The sequence below is a fragment of the Leucopleurus acutus genome (genome assembly GCF_964270905.1).
Source record: "Leucopleurus acutus genome assembly, chromosome: 15".
Lineage (NCBI taxonomy): Eukaryota > Metazoa > Chordata > Mammalia > Artiodactyla > Delphinidae > Leucopleurus > Leucopleurus acutus.
In genome coordinates, this window is record NC_139157.1 from 67,301,746 (window position 1) to 67,324,250 (window position 22,505).

The 22,505-nt window shown below is 40.3% G+C and overlaps 1 protein-coding gene across 1 annotated transcript; it reads right to left on the reverse strand.

Annotated features, from left to right (window-relative positions):
• Positions 1–253: 253 nt before the first annotated feature.
• PNRC1 (proline rich nuclear receptor coactivator 1) lies at positions 254–12,317 on the reverse strand. Its single transcript, XM_082855845.1, has 2 exons — positions 11,652–12,317; positions 254–9,534 (listed from the first exon to the last, which is right to left on the reverse strand). The coding sequence occupies exons 1-2, from the start codon at positions 12,195–12,197 to the stop codon at positions 9,091–9,093; spliced, it is 990 nt and encodes a 329-aa protein (XP_082711971.1). The 5' UTR covers positions 12,198–12,317; the 3' UTR covers positions 254–9,090.
• Between the last annotated feature and the right edge of the window lie 10,188 nt (positions 12,318–22,505).

A 22,505-nucleotide genomic window follows, 5' to 3' on the forward strand; every position in this document is an offset into this window, starting at 1 on the left:
GCATTGACATGTATACACTACCAAGTGTAAAATAGATAGCTAGTGGGAAGCAGCCGCACAGCACAGGGAGATCATCTCGGTGCTTTGCGATGCCCTAGAGGGGTGGGATAGGGAGGGTGGGAGGGAGACGCAAGAGGGAGGGGATATGGGGACATATGTATGCATATGGCTGATTCACTTCGGTGTACAACAGAAACTAACAGTACTGTGAAGCAATTATAGTCAAAGATCTATTAAAAAATAAAAATAAAATATACATGAAAAGCACTTGTATGAGGTGCTCTTAGCTGCCTGTCCGTAGTCAAATATAACTGATACTGTAAGAGGTTTTGGTGACTGCACTTTTGTCCACCTTTTATCTACCTTGACTAGAAGGTGGTGTTTTTACATGAATATCTATCATGGAAAGTGGAACTACACTTAAGGAATAATTTTAAATGCTTTTAACTTTCCATTAACTCCACTGATATTAATTCAACATTAAAGGCTTTAAAGAGTAGGCGCCAACCAAGTGTTAAGAGTTGCACCCTGCTTTGCCCTTCTACCTCCTGGTCACTCAGTGCTCACCAGCCCTTCGGCCATCCCCTTTCTTCTTTGGGAATCTCAGACAGACACACTTCCTTACGCTACTTGAAGTTCAAGTTATTCCATGTTAGATAATTCTTTAACTTTCCCCTCAAACCCTGGGCAGTTATTATAAATGCCCTTCAGAATCTTTATAGTCTCCACCTACCTCTTTATCCTCTCCTAATTAAAGTTTCTTCAAGCTTTAACATTTATTTCAACATTAACATTAAATGTCAACTGTCACATTTCCCAAATAAGACAATGCTTAAATACAGTATCCTTTCTCTAATCTTTCAGTTCTTATTTACAATGGCTTTGGTATTTCAGTCATTGACTAGAATTGTTCCATTATTTTAGAAGTGTTATAACCAACTAACCAGCCTAGTTGAAAGAGCAAAGAAAAAACATTTAGGATATTCAAAGTTTACATCAAAAGATTGACTTATTTGTGCTTAATGTTACATGTAAGTGAGCTTTTGGAATTATTGGCAAATACTCAACTTCTGTGTAATGTTGGAGTGAACTAGTAAAGCAGCGTTAACTTTCCCGAATTCTGTTAACATTTTGTTGTAAAATTCTTTAATAAGAAAATAATCTTACAATGAACACCCATATACCCACTACGTAGATTCTACAGTTAAAAGTTATGCTTGTTTTATCACATATATTTCCATCAATCTTTTCCTCAATTATTTTGAATTTAACATATAGTAAATTTTTGAAAATTGGAATATTCATAAGTGGGCTATTCCAATTAAAGAGTGATCAAAAATCTTGGTTGAATATCTTTTGTAAACATAATTCTATTTTCTTAGTTTTGAAATTCAGGGTCTGGCTTCAAACATCAGATGATTTACAGTAACCTAAGAAACACAAATGGTTAAGGAGACTGGACTGAATGCACAGTGACTAGGACCCTTGGAAGGCTGATGGAAAAGGGTAATCCAATCTTTGATGTTAATCCTTTTGTTTTAAAATTTGAGAGCCCTTAGAGTCTGATCAGTTGAAAAGAGTAAGGGCAATTTCAACGTTGGAAGGGATGGTTGAGAGCCCTTATTATAGCAAGAAGATCCCCCAAATTGTAGATCTCTCTAAGGGTTTGGTAGGAAGAACCAAAGCCCTCTGATTCCATGTTGCCAAATAGAGTGAAATAATAAAGATCTTCCTTTTTAAAGATCTTAACTGTTAGAAGGCAGTTTTGAGTTCAGTTAAATCAAACATTTCCATGTTGGAAATAAAATTCATCAAAATGTCTTCTACTTGCCATCCCCTCCTCAAGATTCTAGACTCTTAAGAACACATTTGTAATTCTGTTTTGACAACTAATCAGGTTAATCTCTTAGAACAATGGAACTATCTGTAATAATTTAGGAGTAGCTATATATATATGACCAGTTTTGGAGGAGTCTGATTAGTATCTATTATCTTTACAATCATATAAAATACCACATTTTCCTGCCACTTTATGTAGTAGACTGGGAAAAAGTACTTAACTTTCCTGGATCCTTTCTTACACATGCATAAAAGTTATCGTATGAATGACTAGAGAAGTGAAGTTTTCAACGTTATTGCTTAAAAATGTCATTTTGTCTTTTAAGCTATTATACATTCAAGATATATGATCTCTTCTAATTAAATAGAGCTTGAATAGAACCTGTAGCCTCCTTTGACAAATGTGCATCTGATTTTCCATGATTATCCATGTAGGCTGCTTTCTGCCAATTCTCCCGTTTTTCCCCTTCCTACCATTACTTAATTCAGAGACCGTAATTAATGCCACATCATCTATGATAAACTATTCCTCTAACAGAGGGAACTTTAAATTTGTGTCACCAGTTCTACACTAAGGAAACATTACTCTAAACTCTGCTTTAGAAAATGAATTCTGAGATCTTGACAGTGAACCCACAGTAAATGTAACACCTTCTATAAGTCTTAAATTGTAATTCTCAAGTTTAAGTTTGGCAAATACAATTCCTGGGTGTTAGGAATATTACTCATACATTTTAGCATATTTAACTTAGAACTCCAAGAGAATTGCAAAGGATATGAAAAGTAACTTAATCCGAAAACTGTCAGATTAATTCAAGACAATCTAATCCAAGAGATATAAAGAAAAAGGGTTTAGTTCAACCATAAAATAGATCATCCCTATTCTTAGAACTTTATCCACCCCACAGCTTCAGAGAATCCTATCTAAAATTTTCAAGAAAGTTTCTTTCAAAGGTTAATTTTTATGAGTTTTTATAAATAGCACTGTATAAAATGTACTCTCAAATTTCCTTTCCGATACAAAAACAAGTAGCTCCTGAACTACACGATTTGTGCCTACAACAATCCTGCTTCCTACACCATCTCATCTCAGCACAGACACACTCTTTCCCATTTGGAGACTTGTATTTGGGAGTCTTTGAAAGATTTATGGATAGCTCAGGGCTGAAAGAGCAGGCTTGTGATTTTTAAGTATTTTCATTCTGCAATGCCCTTCAAAGTTTTAAGTATATAGAGGAAGATAATGAGACTCTCAGCCTTTCATACCCAAGTATAAGTACATATGTTTGATTCCCTCAACGTGAAGCAGGTATCAACGGCATAGAGTGCATGGTATTTGGGGGCCTTCCATTCTCTAAATAAAGGATAATTATTCAGCAGTATGATGGGATGGTCATTAGAAGGGGGGAGATTTACAAAAAGATATAGAATGTTAAAAGATCAGTTTCACCCAGCATCAAAACTTGGGACTAAGGGAAGGAAACTTTGTTCCTCTTCAGCAGCTGGGCCCCTGCTGTCTGAATCCAGAACTTAACATTAGAACCGTCCACTAACATAGACTTTTACAGGTCAGTAATAACTAACCACCATTTAACACTTTCAGAGGAAATACTTTCAGTTCAGCAACTAATTTACTATCATAGATGAAGTTGAGAGTCCATAGGAGGCAGAAAAGATGAGGTCAAGAGTACTGGTAAAGGTGTTAAACCCAGTGAGGGAAAAAAGAATATAGGAAGACAAAATATTTCAGTTCCATATTCATGTTGTAATTAGTGCTTCTGTGCACTATTACCAAAGCTGTACCTCTCAGCCTGACCTATCTTCTACTTGCTGTGTGTTTCCACGTGGATATCCGACATGCATCTCGAAGTTCAACATGCAAATCAAAATTACCTTCCTCTATAATTTCAACCCCCTCCAGAGTTCCCTAATTGCTGGTTTTATCTTCCTGATTGCTCAATTTAAAAATTCTTTTCTTACCCTTCATTCAGTTGCTGAATTCTGAATTCTACCTCCAAAGTATCTCCCAAGTAAGGCCATGCCCCTGTATACCCTCTGATAATATCCTTTAAGGCTCTTTTTTAAACCACTGAAATACCAAGTGGCTTTCATGCCTCAAGCTTTCCCTTTCCAAACTGTTCTCTGTATTTTCACCAGTTTTCTTTTTGAAGCAGAAATCTCATTACCTTGCTCATAAGCCTTTGGTGACTCTGCCATGCTTATAGAATAAAGTTGAAACTCTTCAGCATGACATTCAAAGCCCTTCATGTTACTACCCCAATACACCATTCAAGACAGTGAATCTTCCTTCCCTGCACTTCTCTTAAGCTACTGGGTATTCCACATCTTTTCATAACACTGCTAAAACTTTTATCTCTGACAATATATTCAACTCTTCTTTGCATGGCAGATACAACTGAATATTTTAAGGCCCCACTCAATGCTACTTCTAATAGATGTCCCGATTCCCAACTAGACAATCCCTACTCACCAGCATTAGTCACCACCTGCTGGAAGAGACAATCACTTGACTTTTGTTTTTACCTCCTCTAAAAACGTTTCTTGTAGGGTAAGCTTGTATTTCAGTTATGGCCATCATTTCTTCCTCACCCACCTATGCTGTTAACTTTTAGCTCTGCCAATTATCCTTGTACAGCTGACCCCTGAACAACTCAGGGGTTGGGTGCACCAACCCCTTGCGGTTGAAAATATGCATATAAATTATAGTCTGACCTCTATGTCCCTGATTCCTCCATATCCAAGGTTCCACATCCTCGGATTCAACCAACTGTGGATCATGTAGTAGTGTAGTATTTACTATTTTTAAAAAATCTGTGTGTAAGCGGACCTGCTCAGTTTGAACCTGTGTTGTTCAAGGGTCAACCATCTCCTGAACATACTTCACACTTAATCCCCCGCCACACTAAATTGTAGACATGCTACTCAAAAATGACACGAAAGAACATATTTCAAAAAAGGAGGGGAGGGGTGGTTGAGGCAGTTTTATCCAAGACAGGGACTCTGTATTAGTTTCATTGTTAGGATTTTTATAATATGCAGAAATGTGTTATCAAACGTGCATAAATGAGCCGTTTGCTGGAGTCATAAGACTGATTTGGGAGATGTCAGAACTCACCTAGGCCAACCCATTAGTAATGTTTACAACACGTTATTTAAAAAAGCTAAAATTGGGCTTCCCTGGTGGCACAGTGGTTAAGAATCCACCTGCCAATGCAGGGGACACGGGTTTGAGCCCTGGTCCGGGAAGATCCCACATGCCACGGAGCAACTAAGCCCGTGCCCCACAACTATGGAGCCTGCGCTCTAGAGCCTGTGAGTCACAACTACTGAGCCCGCATGCCACAACTACTGAAGCCCACGTGCCTAGAGCTCGTGCTCCGCAACAAGAAAAGCCACTGCAATGAGAAGCCCGTGCACCGCAACGAAGAGTAGCCTCCACTCACCACAACTAGAGAAAGCCTGCGTGCAGCAACGAAGACCCAACACAACAAAAAAATAAAAATAAATTTATTTTTTTAAAAAAAGGTAAAATTGGTGACTACCAACTGGGGAATTTTGAACTATGGCCTTAACTCCTAAAATGAGATTTCCCATCTATTTGTAAGGAAGATACTTGCATTTACGTGAGCCGGAATGAAGACTCATACAAAATGCCAGTATCGAATAAAAGTTCCTTTGCATCCTCAAACCCTTTCCCTTCTTTTCTATAACTGATTGCTTAATATCCCCACTCAAAATTTAGCTGCCTTTCTTTATACTACCTCTTGAAGTCCTTAATCACAAAACCAGTCTCCCACACACAAACACATGCCCTGCGTTTTTTGGTAATCTCAAACCATTTAATAATTATGGTTCTCTCCCCAAGCACCGTTTCTGGAAGAAACCAGGAATAGGGCAGAGGTCGGTGGCTTTGAGCTAAGACAGCCCTAACCTTCCCCAGACATCGAAATGCTTTTACTTGAGGACATGCTGGGAGGTGAGGGACAAGGCCTTGGAGGAGTCTAGCTTATCCACCACCCCCACAGCTCCTCATAATCCTAACTTCTCTGGCTTGGGCGGGTGCCCACCATGCCTTCCTTCCCAGGTCCATCCTGGGCCCTAGTGCTGAGGGGCAGAAGCACGCGCCTGGGGCCTGGGGCCTGGGTTTTGTTCCTTCTCAACACCGAAAGTTGAGTCAGGGCTTTTAAAGAAGACAGATAAAGACAAAAGCAAATACTGTGGGAGTTTTGAGCTAGTTTAAAATCATGTACTATGCAAAAGAAATGCAAATGGTTTTCCCCAAGTGTAGCATGACTGGATCCCATTCAAGTCCCACATTCATACTAGCTTTGTATTAAAATCTGTGAAGGAAAGGGGTAATTACATAGTACTGCCTAAAAACCTGAATGCTTGTCCTGATAAAATGTAGATTACTTGCCTAACACATTCTAGTCTTTAAATTTATAAACCACCCTAAAATTTGTATTTTAACTTACAAACCACCTTTAAGTTTGAAAAGAATGGCTCCTGTCAATCTGTTAATATTGTAATTTGGTCTTTTATTACCTTCTTTTCCCTTTATCTTCCTAACAAGGACACTAATTACTTAGCACCAAGATTAATGCAAATAAAAGCAGCTTTCTATAGTCTCACTACGTCAGTGGTATGAGCTGAATAAACTCAGTATCAAATTGTACAAATTCACCTAAAAGCAACTTCAGTACAAAATACTAAACCACATACTGGTATCTGTTTTATAGGGAAGTGCCACTGCATGGAACAATTTTTTCCGCTCACATACTACAGTTACAAACCTTTTACCCCTTTGCAATGGTAATTTTTTAATCAGACCATTAGTTAAAAGTTTAGGCCTGGAGCTGGTAACTGCAAACACAAAGTGTGCTCTATACACCCACAAAACACAAATTACAGGAGCATTGTAGGAGATGTTTCAAGACACTCCAATAGGAGAAAAATAATGGCTGAATAATTGAGCTGCAGTATGATCTGAATTCCTATGTTGAAACCCAACCCCCGAGGTAACATACAGGAGGTAGAGACTTGGGGAAATGATGAGGACATGAGAGCAGGAATCCTCATGAATGGGATTTGTGCCCTTATAAAAGGAGCCCCAGAAAGCTCCCTCACCCCTTCTGCCAAGTGCATACACAGCAAAAGGACACCATCTATGAACGTTTAAAACTGGGATCTCACTAGACACCAAATCCACTGATGCCTTGATCTTGGACTTCCCAGCCTACAGAACTGAGAAAGAAATTTGTTTATAAGCTACTTAGTGTCTAGTATTTTGTTATAGCAGCCCAGAGGGACTAAGACATGCTGCTAAATGTTTTACTTTAACACCAAAACTATTCAACTTTTAAATTTAACACCTTCTCACTAAATATATCTGTAGTCTATTTCACCCACTCTTCAAACTATAAAATCTGTTACTTTATAATACAACCTATTTCCTTACATCATCCTTTAAAAAATTTAACCATCCTCTTTACCAGTGTGTTAACACTTCTCTTAGCTAAAAAAAAGTCTTATCTTCTATAAGGTCGAGAGTGCACTTGTATCTTAGTTTCTCTAAGTGCTTTTTTAAAATCCATCTACATATACCTATATGTAAATGAAGTTAACTTTCTCTAAATTCATTTAAGAACAAAGCACGTTACAGTCAATGCCAAGAAAATTGGTTGGTTGGAGTGTTGACAAGCTGTATAGTGACCACATCTATTAGAAATTCTCAGATTTTGAGGTGGCTAAAGCAAGTCATCATGCCATCCTGGCATTGCTTATTAAGTCAACAGTGATTCTAAGTTAAGGTTAGGTAAGTGTCCTCCCTTCTTGTGTGAACCAAAATGATACAAGAAGTTGAGACTTAAGGCTCATTTATTTCTTCCTCAGGATGGTAGCACCTTTCTCATCTATACTACCTTATAGGATCACATATAGCCTCTGAACACCTTTACTTTTTCACATGTCTAAATACTGACCAATTACTCATTACCAATTACTTTTTCCTTTGTATTATTTGGCATAAACTTTGGCCTTGTATAACATAATGAAAAACTATATGCGGAAAATTGTGTTCTAGAATTTCTTACTGGAATAGACTTTATAGATACACTACTAAGTAGAAGTTTGAATTTTAAAGTAAAAATACATATGCTGCCATAACTTAAAGCAAGCTTGAGATTCCAAAGTCTCCAACTAATATTTTAACATCAATTATATTTGCTTTGATTCAAGTATCTCATTCAGTATCAGTATAAATTTTGCAAATCAAACAAGTGCCGTTTTCTTTCATTGTAAATATGTGGTAAGTCAAATGGTGTTTTATGAAACAGCTCAAAAAATAAACGCATATTCTAAGCTATAAGCTAATCAGCTTTACTTTTGCCCACAACCATTTCCATTCATGAGATGGGGAATTCCTCCCCTTAGAGGTAGTAGTGTTAAATTATTGGACTCTCCAGCTTTCAGAGGGAGGATGTACAATTAGTATAGACAGTTAGCCAGTAAAATGGAAAGTTAAAATCCATCTCCTAGTTACACATTCAAACATGAAAAAACAATCACACACAAAGAGTCAAGACTAGTTGAAAAGGGGGGGGCCAAATTATTATTATTTTAAAATTTGATTACAACCGATTTTGTTGGCATTAAAATTTTAAATTTGAATGGATATAAACCAAAACCCAGAAATTAAGTTTGGTAAAAATGGGAATAGGAGTTTTCCGGTAATTACAGATTAGAAGGCAGAAATCAATTTAGAGAAACATAGACAAACCCCATGTTTACAATGATTGTGCCACAGATTTAAACTTCAGTAGTGCATTAGTAAACTGTTCACATTGAGATCTTCACCTTGAGATTCGACAGCTGTTTCTTGAAAAAAATCTCAGTACCTTGTGCAAATAAATCGGTCTTTCAGGTGCCTTAGCACACTTAAAATTTCTCCATTGTATATATACAAAACACCTACCATTTGGGCAGGGCAAAATACATACTTTCATAACAAAACTATAATGTACCTCTCAAGTATGAACAATATACACATAATACATGGTATACAGTATTTACAAAATATAAAATATAATACAAGCTGTTTGTAATTTTTTAAACTCATCTTTTGCCCTTGTATATTGCAACAAGGTAATTTTCCATTTCTGTACCACTGCTTTTCAAGAGTCCAGGGATTTTGGAAAAGCTATGTTTTACATACATACTGAAATCTGAGATCTAAGTTTGAACTTTTAGGAGAGTTTTTAAGTGCACTGCCATCAACTCCCTATTTTGGTTGGAATTTTCAATGGTGCTTCCCATCCAGTGACTAGGAGGCTTTGGAAGAACACTAGGAGAAGGTGGGTCACTAAACTTTGCCCCAGCATAATTCTCCTTTTGGCTCACTTCAGTTAGAAATGATGATTTCTTCAAATGCTTATTTTTAATATTCTCAGTATTTTTAAAAGGCTTTTTTTCCTGCTTCTGAATTATATCAGATGAAACAGAATTCTGCCAAAAGTTATTTTCATTTCTTTTTGCAGAGGTGATCTTGGTTAGTGGTAAGTTATATTTGCTTTTCTGTCTGTTTATCTTTGGTTGTTCACACAAGTGTATACCATGAACAAGCTGGCCGTGGGGAATGGCAATTTTCTCCGATTTTCCCATCTTTGATTTTAAAACCTACAAAGACAAGGAACATAAAAGTGAATACAGTCTCATGATAAAAATCAGTCATGAACCTCACCATATATCTAACATTTTCTTTTAAAAAAAGTTCCCGTGGACTTTAGTTCACTGTCTTGATTAAATGCTTGCTGCACTTATCCCTGGAAGTCCAAATACGCACACATCTAATTTTACCACTAAAAATAGTTAGTAATCACTGTTACCAGTGCTGATTCTAAAATGTCAAAGAACCCAAGGTAACCAAGTCCACCTTTCTATAAAGAGTAATGAGCTATATTCCAAACATGTATGACAACCTCTTCCTAACTAACAAAGGTCAGCGTTTTTACAGCAGGATATTTCCAAGAGAAATTTTCAAATGCTTTGGTTGATTAGAAAGAAAAACTATGTTAATAGATACACTATTTACCTTTTAAGACAGGTTCTTTAAAAATTATGTCAGAATAGAAATTTGATTAGCAGGAGATTGATTTTAAGTGAGGAAGTGTTTTGATAATGGTTACTAAGTACACACATTAAAAATTATCCCCCCAGCTTGTGAAAACAAAATTTCAGAAATTTAAATACTAAAATACTTACCACTTTCTATCATCTCGTCCAGTTACACATATAATACATAGTCAGAAGAAAATGCTTTCTGCCTGCCCCCTACTTTCTGTTGTAAAAACTACTTCAAGAACTTTACTGCCTAAATTCCAGTCACTTTCCTAACTCAAGTGATCCTTGCAGGAAGCCATGATAATGGAAAGACAGGGTAATCTATTCGATCACTGCCCTTTCAACACTTGTAATACGGTAGGTAAGCCAGGACACAAATAGAAAGCCGGAGCACAAGGTAACATAATCCATGTCAAAAAGGGTAACTGACAACAGAGCTCCCGATTTCAATACCGTTCTAGAAAATAAAGGAATCTTACTAGGAAACAAGTACAAAAACTCGCTTTTACAGTAATTAATATTACAGAAGAGCCGTGGAACTGAAAGGAACGTATACAAAATTTAAGTAATCACGGTGGCCAAATTTAAGTTTTTGCAAGGGCACAGCTAGATGAGCTGCAAATCTCTCAAACCAATATTCTTTCAACAAATGTCAGTAACTTACTTTCATTATTATTATGAAGGTTTTTGAAATTCAAGTCAAAATGTTTTTATTTTGATACAAAGGTTACTTTAAGTAATATAGCCACTTAATACCGTTTAAGTTTTAATCAATTTTATCCTAGTCCAATAGCAACTGGGCAGCATATCGTCAATTCAATTGGGAACTCTTCTTTCGGAAACTTCATCATTCTGGACACAAGCAATAAAACTACCTTCCGCTAAGAAAGCCTGGCACAGTACACCGTGGGGATGCGCAGTAAATTCCGTTCATCTGATAGACTAGCCCAGAGAACTTATCGCTTCAAAGAGGCAACAGCTCTGCCGTCGCTCCTGCCGACTTTCGAAGTTGAAAAGCACAGCTAAGTAGGTCGACCCCGCGAGGAGCAGCGCCCCAGGTGGCCCGGCGCCCCACACCGCGCACCTCACAACTCAGCAAAAAGCCAACCGGAAGCGGGCGGCTGCCGCCCCATGACAAACCCCACACCGGGTACCGAGAGACCGTACGCGCGTCCCGACGAGTCTTGCGCTGCCAACGGTTGGGAAGCCGCCAGCGGGCCCGCACCCTCGCGCTCCCAACCCCCGCCCGGCTCGCCTCCTTCATGGGCGCCGAAGCGCTCCGCACGTAGCGCGCGCTGACGTCAGCCTCCCGCGGGTCTCTTCCTTCTCCCGCCCCCCCCACCCCCCACCCGGCGCCCAGAACGCCGAAACCCCCTGGAACGTCGCCAGCCTTCTAAATCCGGACTGTTGCTGGGGCACAGCCGCTCCTCTCATTGGCCGGCTCCCCGGAGCCAATCAGCAGCGCCAGCGCTGGCCTCCCCTCCCCCCCCACCAGCAAGAACAGAGCGGGCGTCACGGAAACTTCCCTCCCGAGTAAACAACCGTCCCTCAACCCTCAACCCGGCCCCTCCCTTCCCGACCCCAGAGCGCAGGGCCCCAAACCTCGCGTCCGGGCTGTGGCCGACTAGGGGCCGGTACGCCAGCGGTACCCCCGTCCCACTCGCGGCCCTTACCTCTCTATTGAACGAGGGTTGGCCGGGCGCCGCGGGCGGCAGCGAGCCAGGGAAAGGGCTCGTTTCCTCAGTTCGAGCTGCGGTCGCAGGAGCCGGGGCCCAGGCGGCGGCCTGGGCCTGGTCCGGGACTTGCTGCGCTCCGCCGTGGCCCGTCGCGGGGCTCCGCCCGCCCTCCAGGCTCGGCCGGTGCTGCTGGTACTGGTGGAAGCGGCTGGGAAGCTGCCCCGACGGGCTGGCCCGCACCTTCTTCTTTCGCCGCTTCTTTGGTGCTGCCCGAGGGGTGCCCCCCGCCGTGGCGAGGCTGCAGTTGGGCAGAGGTGCCGGGGCGCGAGCATGAGGGGTCAGACAGGGACCATCTTCCCCAAAGAAGTGAGGGAGGAAGAGAGTGGGGGGCAACCCCCGTGGGTCCGGGATCCGGGGCAAAGGCGGCGGAGCAGTGGTAACCATCGGGAGGGCCCCGAAGTAACCGCGGGCGGAAAAACCCATGGGCGCAAGGCGGCCGCCCAGAACAAGCGGCTCCCGCTGTGGGACAGAAACGACGGTCATAGCACTACGAGGAAAAGTGGCTCAGCAAGAGTAGAAGGAGGAGATAAAGCCAGAAATCACAGGGCGGCGGCGGCTGCTGCTAACAGAGCCCGAGAAAAGAACATACCATGGGTCGGGCGGTGGCGGCGCAGCAACAAATAGCCTGAGCCTCCGCTCCGAGTGTTGTTATCGGAAGCTCCGCCCTACCCCGCCCACCTCTCTGAGAAAGCCCAATCAGAATGCGACAGGGAGGCCACGCCCCTCCTGCTCCGCCTCCACCGCCTTGAAGAGGCACACACAAACAACCCGCTTGCTGCAGCCCGGCACAAAGAGCGCGCACTGCGCAGGCGCTGCTATCGGGCTATTTCGGGAAGAGTCAGTCCCGCGAACAATGAAGTTCAGTTTGAGTTCCACCTGCCCCACCCCCTACCCACTCTTCTTCCTCACCCCCGCACCTCATCCTGAAGGCGGTGGTCTGATGGCTAGATCTAGGCTGAATCTTGGGGATGGGGATGGGGGCGGGAACCAGGGAGAAAGAATCGGGAAGCATCAAGGCCACTGACACCTACTCCCTCGGCCACTGACCTTGGGGAAGTACTTATTTCAAGCCCAACATAATAGCATTATTATTGGTTTTTTTTAATTTTAAGATTTCAGAGTGCGCGGTAGGGGTTACATTTGTCGCAGTCGGAAAGAAAACCAGTCCACATTTAAATTACATTTGATGAAGTGTTGCTTACGGTTTTTTTCATTAACTCGGGTGAGAAACGCTGGTCATTAGCCATGATAATCGGAGTAAAAATTAAGGGAGTGACTTACTGAAATTGGCCTCTTAACGTATAAAAAGTTGTCCATAAATCCGTAATTGCACATTGGAAATGTTACTGATTTCATACTGTGGGACTTTGGGATCACGAAACAGTGCCTGATACCGAGAAGAAAGCAAAGGAGGAGGCTTGCGTCTCAAAGGGAGAAAGTGAAACAGCTCTGCAACATACAGTGTATTTTGCTAGGTCTGTGTTGATAGAAATTCCTCATCTCCCCGCACTGCGCTCACACACAGAAAGAATTGTGGCTATTTTTCAAGCACATATGTGCCACGAACTGTTCTTTACATGAATTATCTCATTTGAACCTCGGAACAACTCCAAGGAATCGGTACTATATTTTATCCCCAGTTTACAGGAGAGAAAACGGACTGAGGCAAAAAGTACTTGTCAAATGTCATACAGTAAGCTAGTAGCAGAATTTGAACTCCAGGTCTGGTAAGACTGAAATTTTAACACCATCCGTACTACCTGCCACACTAGATTATAGGTTTTTAGAACACCACAATAAACTTCTTTGTATCCTACCAGCCTTTAACCAATATTCTTCAGCTTTGTGGTGCTTGATAAGTGTTTTGTGATAACAGAGTTGGACAGAGGCAATATCCAGAATAATGCTTCCCAATAACTTTATATAAACTGTTAATACTACCTTCCATCATTATTGATTGCTGGACTTTATCATTTTTGCTGGATTTTACTCATTTTTGTGTTTCCAACACTTAATACATAGTAAGTGCTCATGATCATTGGATGAATGGGAATCATATACTTCCAACCCTGTAAAAGCTCCTCAGGCTGTAATTGAAATTGTCAGGTCTGTAAATTGGGTTTAAGATCCATCTGAAGAGAATAGCCTGGCAAGAGTTGGTGGATGGACTTCCCTGGTGGTGCAGTAGTTAAGAATCCGCCTGCCAATGCAGGGGACACAAGTTCAAGCCCTGGTCTGGGAAGATCCCACATGCCTTGGAGCAACTAAGCCCGTGCGCTACAACTACTGAGCCTGAGCTCTAGAGCCTGAGAGCCACAACTACTGAGCCTGCGTGCCACAACTGAAGCCTACATGCCTAGAGCCCGTGCTCCACAGTAAGTGAAGCCACTGCAGTGAGAAGCCCGCTCGCCACAACTAGAGAAAAGCCTGTGCGCAGCAACGAAGACCCAATGCAGCCAAAAAAAAAAAAAGTTGGTGGAGAAGAGCAGGCGAAGATTATGGAACCTCTGGAATGAGGTAATTTGTTCTTTTGTTTTTGTAAGAGTTTCTACTTTTTCAAAGGACTTTTTCATCTGTTATCTCATTTTATTCTTACTCCAATCCTTTAAAGTAAATAGCAACATGTAAATAATATAAATAAAGCCTCTAAAGGTAAAGTGACTTGCCTAAGGGTCACAGTCCCTTAGGTCCAAGTTAGGGACTAAATCACTTGAACTCCTAATGCAGTGCTCTTTTCACCAGATCCCAAGGCCTAAGATTTGACTTTACTAGGGTGTACTATCAAACTGTCCTGAAGAATAATTTACCCTTCAGGGGGCTGCTAATTTGTAGTCAGTTCAATGGGGCCCTTGATCAAGAACACCTGTTGTTGTCTATGTATGTGTCTTGGGTGGGATTATTATGTGGTATGTAGTTTATCCTTTTGAGACCTGAAGTGTAGGCCTTGCATAAAACCCTGGATTCTGTACTTTAAGAAAGGTAGCCTTGCAGCTGTGGCCACCTGGGTGGTAGGTGCTAAGATGGTGCCCACCACCAAGAGACTGGGAGCTGGAATGGACCACTGGAAGAGAGTAATTTGGCTTTTATAAACCATATTATTGGATTTCATTTTTACCCTTTGTGTATAGTTCCCATAGACTCCTAGTCTTTAGTAAAGTCTGGTTTTAATATTCAAACCTGGTTTCATCTGTGCTATACGATATAAAGGAAAAGATCAGATACGCTTGTCTGGGCCAATATGGAGGTAGCAAGACATTCCAAGGGTAAAGTTAATCTTGAGAGGACTTTAGGGTTCTTGAAGATTTTTGTTCCATCGCATGTCTTGGTTTTATTTTTGTTAAGTCAACAGTTTATTTACAGGAGGTGTTTTGTTTGTTTGTTTGTTTAAATAAACAATTGAAAAGTAGTCAGGTATTAAAGCCCACCTGTGTTTCTTTTTCTTTTATTTTTGGCTGCTCCGGAGGCATGCAGGATCTTAGTTCCCTGACCGGGGATGGAACCTGTCCCACCTGCAGTGGAAGTGCAGAGTCTGAACCACTGGGCCGCCAGGGAAGTCCCCCCATTTGTGAAATAAGCAGTTTACCTGCATTGACATTCCAGAGCCCTCTGAATTCCTCTGCCCTCTCTTCTGTCTACCTTTGTCTCTCTCACATTTCACTTCTGCCCTCATCCTCTCCCTCTCTCTACCTTGAATATCATCTTTCTCTCCTGCTCTGAATGTCCTTCTTCCCCCTTCACCGTTACTTTGTTTCCATTTCCTCTGCCTATTGTTGCTTAGATCTTGAACATCTAAGCTCTAAAGGACACGTGTATGAAAAGAGGAACATTTACTCCAATTTATACTTTGCTTAATTCTCAAATTATTACTCTTTCAAATCTATGAAATAATATTCCTCTAAACATTGAACATAACCATGAAATCACAATGTTTACACTTAATGAATAAAAATTTCCCTGACATTTAAGCCTTGATCACAAACCTTATTTTATCAACATACCCTGAAAAGTTTATTTGAAATTTAAGGTTTACTTTTTTAAATATTTATTTATTTGGCAGCGCCAGGTCTTCGTTGCTGCATGCAGGCTCTTAGTTGCGGCATGTGGGATCTAGTTCCCTGACCAGGAACTAGAACCTGGGCCCCCTGCATTGGGAGCAAGGAGTCTTAACCACTGGACCACCAGGGAAGTCCCAAGGTTTATATTTAATAGCAAACAAAATATGCACAAATTTTCACAAAATTTATACTGACACTTAAATTGCTTGTGAAGTATTATTACTGTAGGTCGAAATTGTTGTCTTCATTATCCCTATCCTCCTTCATTATACCTTTCTGGGGTTGCAGTAATTTTACCACGTGTTTATTTCTTAAACCTTCCTAAGAAGGACAGCAAGCCTTTGCAAGCTGTGCTTTGCACAAGGGTGCCTGGCTGAAGGGATGAGGGGGTGCTGAAATACAACTCTAAGTCTGCTCTTGAAAGCTGTTGTCCCAGGGGCTGGGGCCACCTGGAGGCAGGGATCTCTTTTTCTTATTGCTACAAAGGTTTCAGAAGAACTAGTGGCAGCCCTGGAGTACAATAATATTATGGATACTTGATACTATTTCATCCTAGATATGAAACCAAAGGAAAAAGCATGTTATTTAGACCAGCTGAAGTTTCAACCAATTGAATCTTAGTTGGGGGTCACAGGCCTGGTTGTGCCTTCTGCCTGGCTCTCCTTTTATACACTGATAGAACTTTAAAAATCCTTACCACTCATAGAATGCAACCTATTGCCTCTCCTGAAATGTTTTTTGTTTCACTTGGCCACCTTACAGAACCCAGTTTCTTAACATTATATATTGATTGATCTAGACTGTTCATTTTTGGAAACTGATTTTGTCTCATTCATTAATTATGATAAATATGACCATTAAAAGGTTTCATCTTTCATGAGACAGGGATGGAATCTACATTATTAACTGTCTTCTGTTTTCCTCAGGACATTTGGCAAATCATCATCTTTTTTTTTTTTTTTGAAAACTTTGGAAGACATTTCTTTTTAAAGTCACAAGTCAGGAATTCCCTGGTGGTCCAGTGGTTAGGACTCCGCGTTTTCACTGCTGTGAAACACACCACTGAATTCTCCATTTGGTCATTTTGCAACCAAAATGTTGGATCTCCTTTCTACCTGGTGGTTTTGTGTGGCAAATAATGTGAAGCAGTTCTTTCTGTTGTTGGTATAGTTAATAATTTTCTCCAGGGCTGCTTGGTGGATTCCCTATTCCTCCATTCATCCCTCTCTACTTTCACAATTAGAGAAAAGGCGTGTTTGTACTTTATAAGCTAATATATGGTTTCGATTTTTATAAAACCCCATACATACAATTCTCTGTACTTTAAAAAAATTAACATATCTATATTATCACATTCACTATCTTTTATGGCCAAACTACCTATTACTAAATTGCAAACTTTTTCCTTTGGAGAATCATTATGAACTTTCATACATTAACATAGTTTTGATGATCGATAATTATTTTCCCTTTTTTGCTCAAATCTTTAGAGCTTGGCCAGTAAAACGCCTTTTAGGATGGTTCTATTGTCTCTTCAGCACTTCTCCCAAACATTTTTGAAAACGTTCTTGCTTTGTATACGCAAGATTTTCCAGATTATCCTCATCTTTCTCTGACCCAAAGCGTGGAATGAGCTATTTTATAAGGAATCTTAGTTCCTTTAAATGAAGAAAAATATTAGAGGCAAAATCTGGGCATCAGGAATGGATATCAGATTGTTCTGCATGCGTACAGATTGGGATTATGATAGTATCATTGTTAGACCTTTTTTTTTTTTTTTTTTGACAACTTTGGAAGACATTTCTTTTCAAAGTCACAAGTTGGGAATTCCCTGGCTGCCCAGTGGTTAGGACTGTGCGTTTTTCTCTGCCGTGGCCTGGGTTCAATCCTGGTCAGGGAACTAAGATCCTGCAAGCCACGCGACTCGGCCAAAAAAAAAATTAAAGTCACGAGTCTGTTTTTTTATTTTTTAATTCTAATTTAATTCAAACACTACAGAATCATTTAACACGTTTATTCCATTGTAAAAAAATTTAGTTTTCTACCTAACATAATCTTAAATTTTTAATTCCTCACCCAAACTGCAGTTGTGCCCTCATGTATAATCCTTAGGTGTCTCATCAGTCAGCATTTCTGTAAACACCTCATTAACTTTGATGTCTTAGTCTGTCTGCTTTGTCTCATGACTTACTCCCCTTTTAATCTTTCTGGTTTTTTCTACTGTTCTCATCATCATCCTTATTTCATCTCCTTTCCCTTAAATACTCAAAGCATGGAAATAAAGCATAATTCCTGCTCTAAAATTTTTTTTCTTTTTTTTTTGCTACTCGGGCCTCCCACTCCTGTGGCCTCTCCAATTGCAGAGCACAGGCTCCGGATGCGCAGGCTCAGCGGCCATGGCTCACGGGCCCAGCCGCTCCGCAGCATGTGGGATCCTCCCGGACCGGGGCACGAACCCGTGTCCCCTGCATCGGTAAGCGGACTCTGAACCACTGCACCACCAGGGAAGCCCTACAATGTTTTGTAACTCTGGAGAGTTATTGCTGTGTCATGATTTAAGCTACTTGTAAAACTCGGGACATCCAGGCCCAGCCCTACTTGCAACTACTCCAGATCAAGTCATCAAAAATTTCATGCCATTTGTGTGTGTGTGACAGAATGCATTCTAGAATATTGGCACATTTTTATTGACTTATTGATATACTTCTACTTTATAAGCACAAAGAAAATAGCATATCTCATTTCTACAAAATAGTGCAATGCCCTAATTTTTATGGTATTTGAATTTAGGGTGATATGATAAAGTAGAATTTCAGACTGTAGGGCTCTTTCAACTATATGATGGTAAAAGGTTCCAAAATGAATCTTTTTGTTTTAGAGAAATGCTTATGATTTTCAAGTCTAAGTGGAACTATATAGAGTTTTTTTCTGTAGTTTGTAACCCCAGAACACAAAAAGAAAAATGAGGTTTGGCCAATTATTTTTCTATTAATTTTTCCTAAGAAAGAAGATTTTCCATGTCCTTATAATATCCATAAAGATTTAGGATTTGTCCAAAACAACCAAATCAACATTGCCTGAGTTATCTTTACTGTGTCCTATTTTATCCTTGGAAATTTAAGATTAGTATAAGAAGACGAAATTGACATTCCCTGAGTTATATCATTTTTTTTAACATTCCTGAACACACAAAGAAAGACCAAAACAATGTTTGGATTGCAGAGCCAAAGGAAAGCACAAAGAAGCTCAGAATGAACTGTGATGTTGATATTTTGCCAGGTTTTCTCTGAGATATTGATTATGACTCGCAGTCAGATATGACTCATTGCTATAATCTAACATGATGTCATTAGCTTTTTGAGTTGCAGGAGAGGTGCGAGTGATATTTTGGCCTAATTAGTAAGTTAGCATGTTACAGTCATTCTACGTGTACCACAAGTGCATATCATGTGATTAGCTTATATATTGACATCAGGGATTCTTTAAGATATAGCCCAGCCAGATCATTCCATAGTGATGCCCAGTAGCCAATAATACATGCCATGCACACAGAGTTTACCATCAGCTTCTTATTTCTGTACCCTAAAGTGTAAGCAGTCAGGCAAGGATCACCAGACAAACAAACAGGAATAAAAGGAACTTGCAGGACACAGAGAGGGTAGGAGAAAGTTTTAAAAAGCCCCTCTAATTAATAGCCTCAGAGTGTTAGGAGTATAGTACACCCATGAAACAAAAACAAGATGCTATAAAAAGGAAATAGAATTTTTAAAAAATAAATTTATTTATTTTTGGCTGCATTGGGTCTTCGTTGCTCCGCGTGGGCTTTCTCTATTTGCATCGAGCTGGGGCTACTCTTTGTTGCAGTGCACGTGCTTCTCATTGCTGTTGCTTCTCTTTGTTGTGGAGCACGGGCTCTAGGCACACGGGCTTCAGTAGTTGTGGCACGTGGCCTCAGTAGTTATGGTGCACGGGCTCTAGAGCACAGGCTCAGTAGTTGTGGCGCACAGGCTCTAGAGTGCAGGTTCAGTAGTTGTGGTGCACGAGCTTAGCTGCTCCACTGCATGTGGGATCTTCCCAGACGAGGGCTCGAACCCGTGTCCTCTGCATTGGCAGGCAGATTCTTAACCACTGCACCACACCACCAGGGAAGTCCCAAGGAAATAGAATTTTAAAAGAGCTATTGAAAGTGCAAAATACCATGGCAAAAAAAAAAATTCCAGTTGAAAAAAATAAAAGGTAAATTTAAGACAATCTCCCAGAAAGTAAAATCAAATCAAAAAATTTGAAGAGTCTGGAAAATAGAAAATAAAAGAGAGAGGCCAGTATTCCAGGAGGCCCAGTATTCCAAATAAGAATTCCAGAAAGATAAAACAAGGCAAATGGAGAGAAGGAAATTAACAAATAAACCACACAAATTTCTGAGAACTAGAGAACATGAGTGTGCAGGTTGAAATGGCCCACTGAGTGCTCAGTATAATGGATGAAAATAGGCCTACATGAAGAAAAAAAAAGGCATGATTATTAAATTCTTTCTAAGGGAAAAACAGGGCACATACAAAGCAACAAGATTAGAATAGTATCTGAAATATCAGCTTGAAGCTAGAAGACAATGGAACAATGACATCAATTCCAAGGGTAAATGAATTACAACTCAGAAGTCTGTTTCCTACTGTTTGTGTCCCTCCAAAATTCATATGTTAACACCCTACTTCCCTGATGATATTAAGAATTGGGGCCTTTTGGGGTGATTTGGTCATGAGCGTGGAGCTCTCATGAATGGGATTAGTGCCCTTGTAACTGTTCTGAGAGAGCTTGCTTCCTTCTCTTTGCTCTCTACCAGGTGAGGATACAATGAAAAGTCTGCAGTCTGTAACTCAGAAGAGGGCTTTCCCTAGAACCCAGCTAGGCTGGCACCCTGATATTGATTGGACTTCCAGCCTCCAGAACTGTTAGAAATAAACTTCTGTTATTTATTTATAAGCCACCCGGTCTATGGTACTTGGTTATAGCAACCTGAACTAAGATACCTCTCAAACTATCAATCAAACCTAAGATCACAATAAAAATCTTTCAAATACAAAACAACTCATGAAATTTCTCCCATGCATTTTTTTCCCCTCAGGAAGCTACTAGAAGAGGCACTTCATTAAAGAGAGTAAACCAAGAAAGAGGAAGACATGGGAACTAGGAAACATGAGAGCCCACAGGAGAGGAGTAGAAGGAATTTTCAGGATATGGGTGAAAGGTGAGCTCAGGACAATAGCTGTACTGTGGCCTAGAGGGCAACCAGCTCAGCCTGCAGCAGGAAGCTGGATGACTCTGGGGGGTGGGGAGGAGTTCCAAGAAAAAGATGAAATTGATAGAATCCTCAATATGTCTGAAGGAACTGAGAAGAGATGTACACCTTTGGCAGAGAGCTTGGGGACCAATGAATGCTGGGTAAATGGAAAATGAAGCAAGGAAAATAAAGTCTAGGAAAGAGCAAGGCAATTATTGATTCCAAAGAAGAGGAAAAAGCCCAAGAAAGAGAATATATTTATAGTAAAACTGGTTACATGTCAACGCCTGTTAAAAAGAAACAACAGGCCCCAAACAGCAGTCACTGTGCTAAATCACACCAAGACTTAATACCTAACCTATTCAATAATTGCTGTTTTAGCCTCTCCTGGAAGGTTTCAAAACCACTAAGTCTGAAATTTCCTGGTTGGCACTAGTGAGGTAATCTGCCTAAAACCCCCTGCCTTCCCCTTAGGGAAGGTGACCTTCCCTGAAATAATCTGCTCTTGTAATTTCCTTGTCCAACCCTCTTTCTGCTATAGAAACCTTCCATTTTGCACAACTCCTCTCTGCTTGCCAGAAGAGACGCTGCCCGACTCATGAGTCATTTAATAAAGCCAATTAGACCTTCAGACTTATTCAGTTGACTTTTGTTTTTTAACACACCAAATAGCAACAGAATCCATACTTATAGCTATATTAGGAGGATGGGGAAGGAGAGTATATGTATATATGTATATGTGTAAGTATAGTTGGGATCTGGGTGATAACAGAGCGAAAACCTCTTCTTTGTAGTAGAAAGTCATCAGTTTATATTCAACCAAAAAAACAAATATATCATTATTGGCATTTTCTTTTAAAATATGAAGGTTAATACTAAAAGAACGGATAAGAGTGTTAGAAGGTTGCGGGGAGGTGCCCGGAGGAAGCGTGGACAGGAAACAAAGGGTGGGTAGAGTAAGGCTGATTTCATTTCAGGCCTTATACTTATTTTAAAGAAATAGCATTTTTTTTTAAAGTAAACCTACAGGATTTCGATATTAAAGCAAAGGCACAGAGGCATGAGTATGCAGGGCAAGCATGGGTAGGAAACAAAATAATCCAGAGAAATTGGAAATTTAGATGGAGGTCTACTGAAAGGGGCACTCAGGGCTCTGCTGAAGAATTTTGAATTCATTGTCTGTGCTGTGGGTACCCCTAGAAGGTGGGGGAGTAGAGATGCTACATGTGGGAGAGTATATTTTGGAGGGGTTTGAGAGGGCCGAAAAAAAAAAAAAGAGAGAGCCAAGACACCCAAAACTGAAAGGCAAGAAGACTACTTAGAAAATATTTTAATTGATAAGTATTTTAATTGTATTCTATTGCTATTTGGTGTTTTCTTTTTGTTTTTAAATTTTTAAATTTTATTTACTTTTTTATACAGCAGGTTCTTATTAGTTATCCATTTTATACATATTAA

Bases quoted from the DNA above. Each gene is read 5' to 3' on its own strand.
- PNRC1 (XM_082855845.1), bottom strand. From the start codon at position 12,197: ATGACCGTCGTTTCTGTCCCACAGCGGGAGCCGCTTGTTCTGGGCGGC. The intron at 9,535-11,651 runs GTAAGGGCCGCG...TTGTCTTTGTAG, and splicing joins AACCCTCGTTCAATAGAGAG to GTTTTAAAATCAAAGATGGG.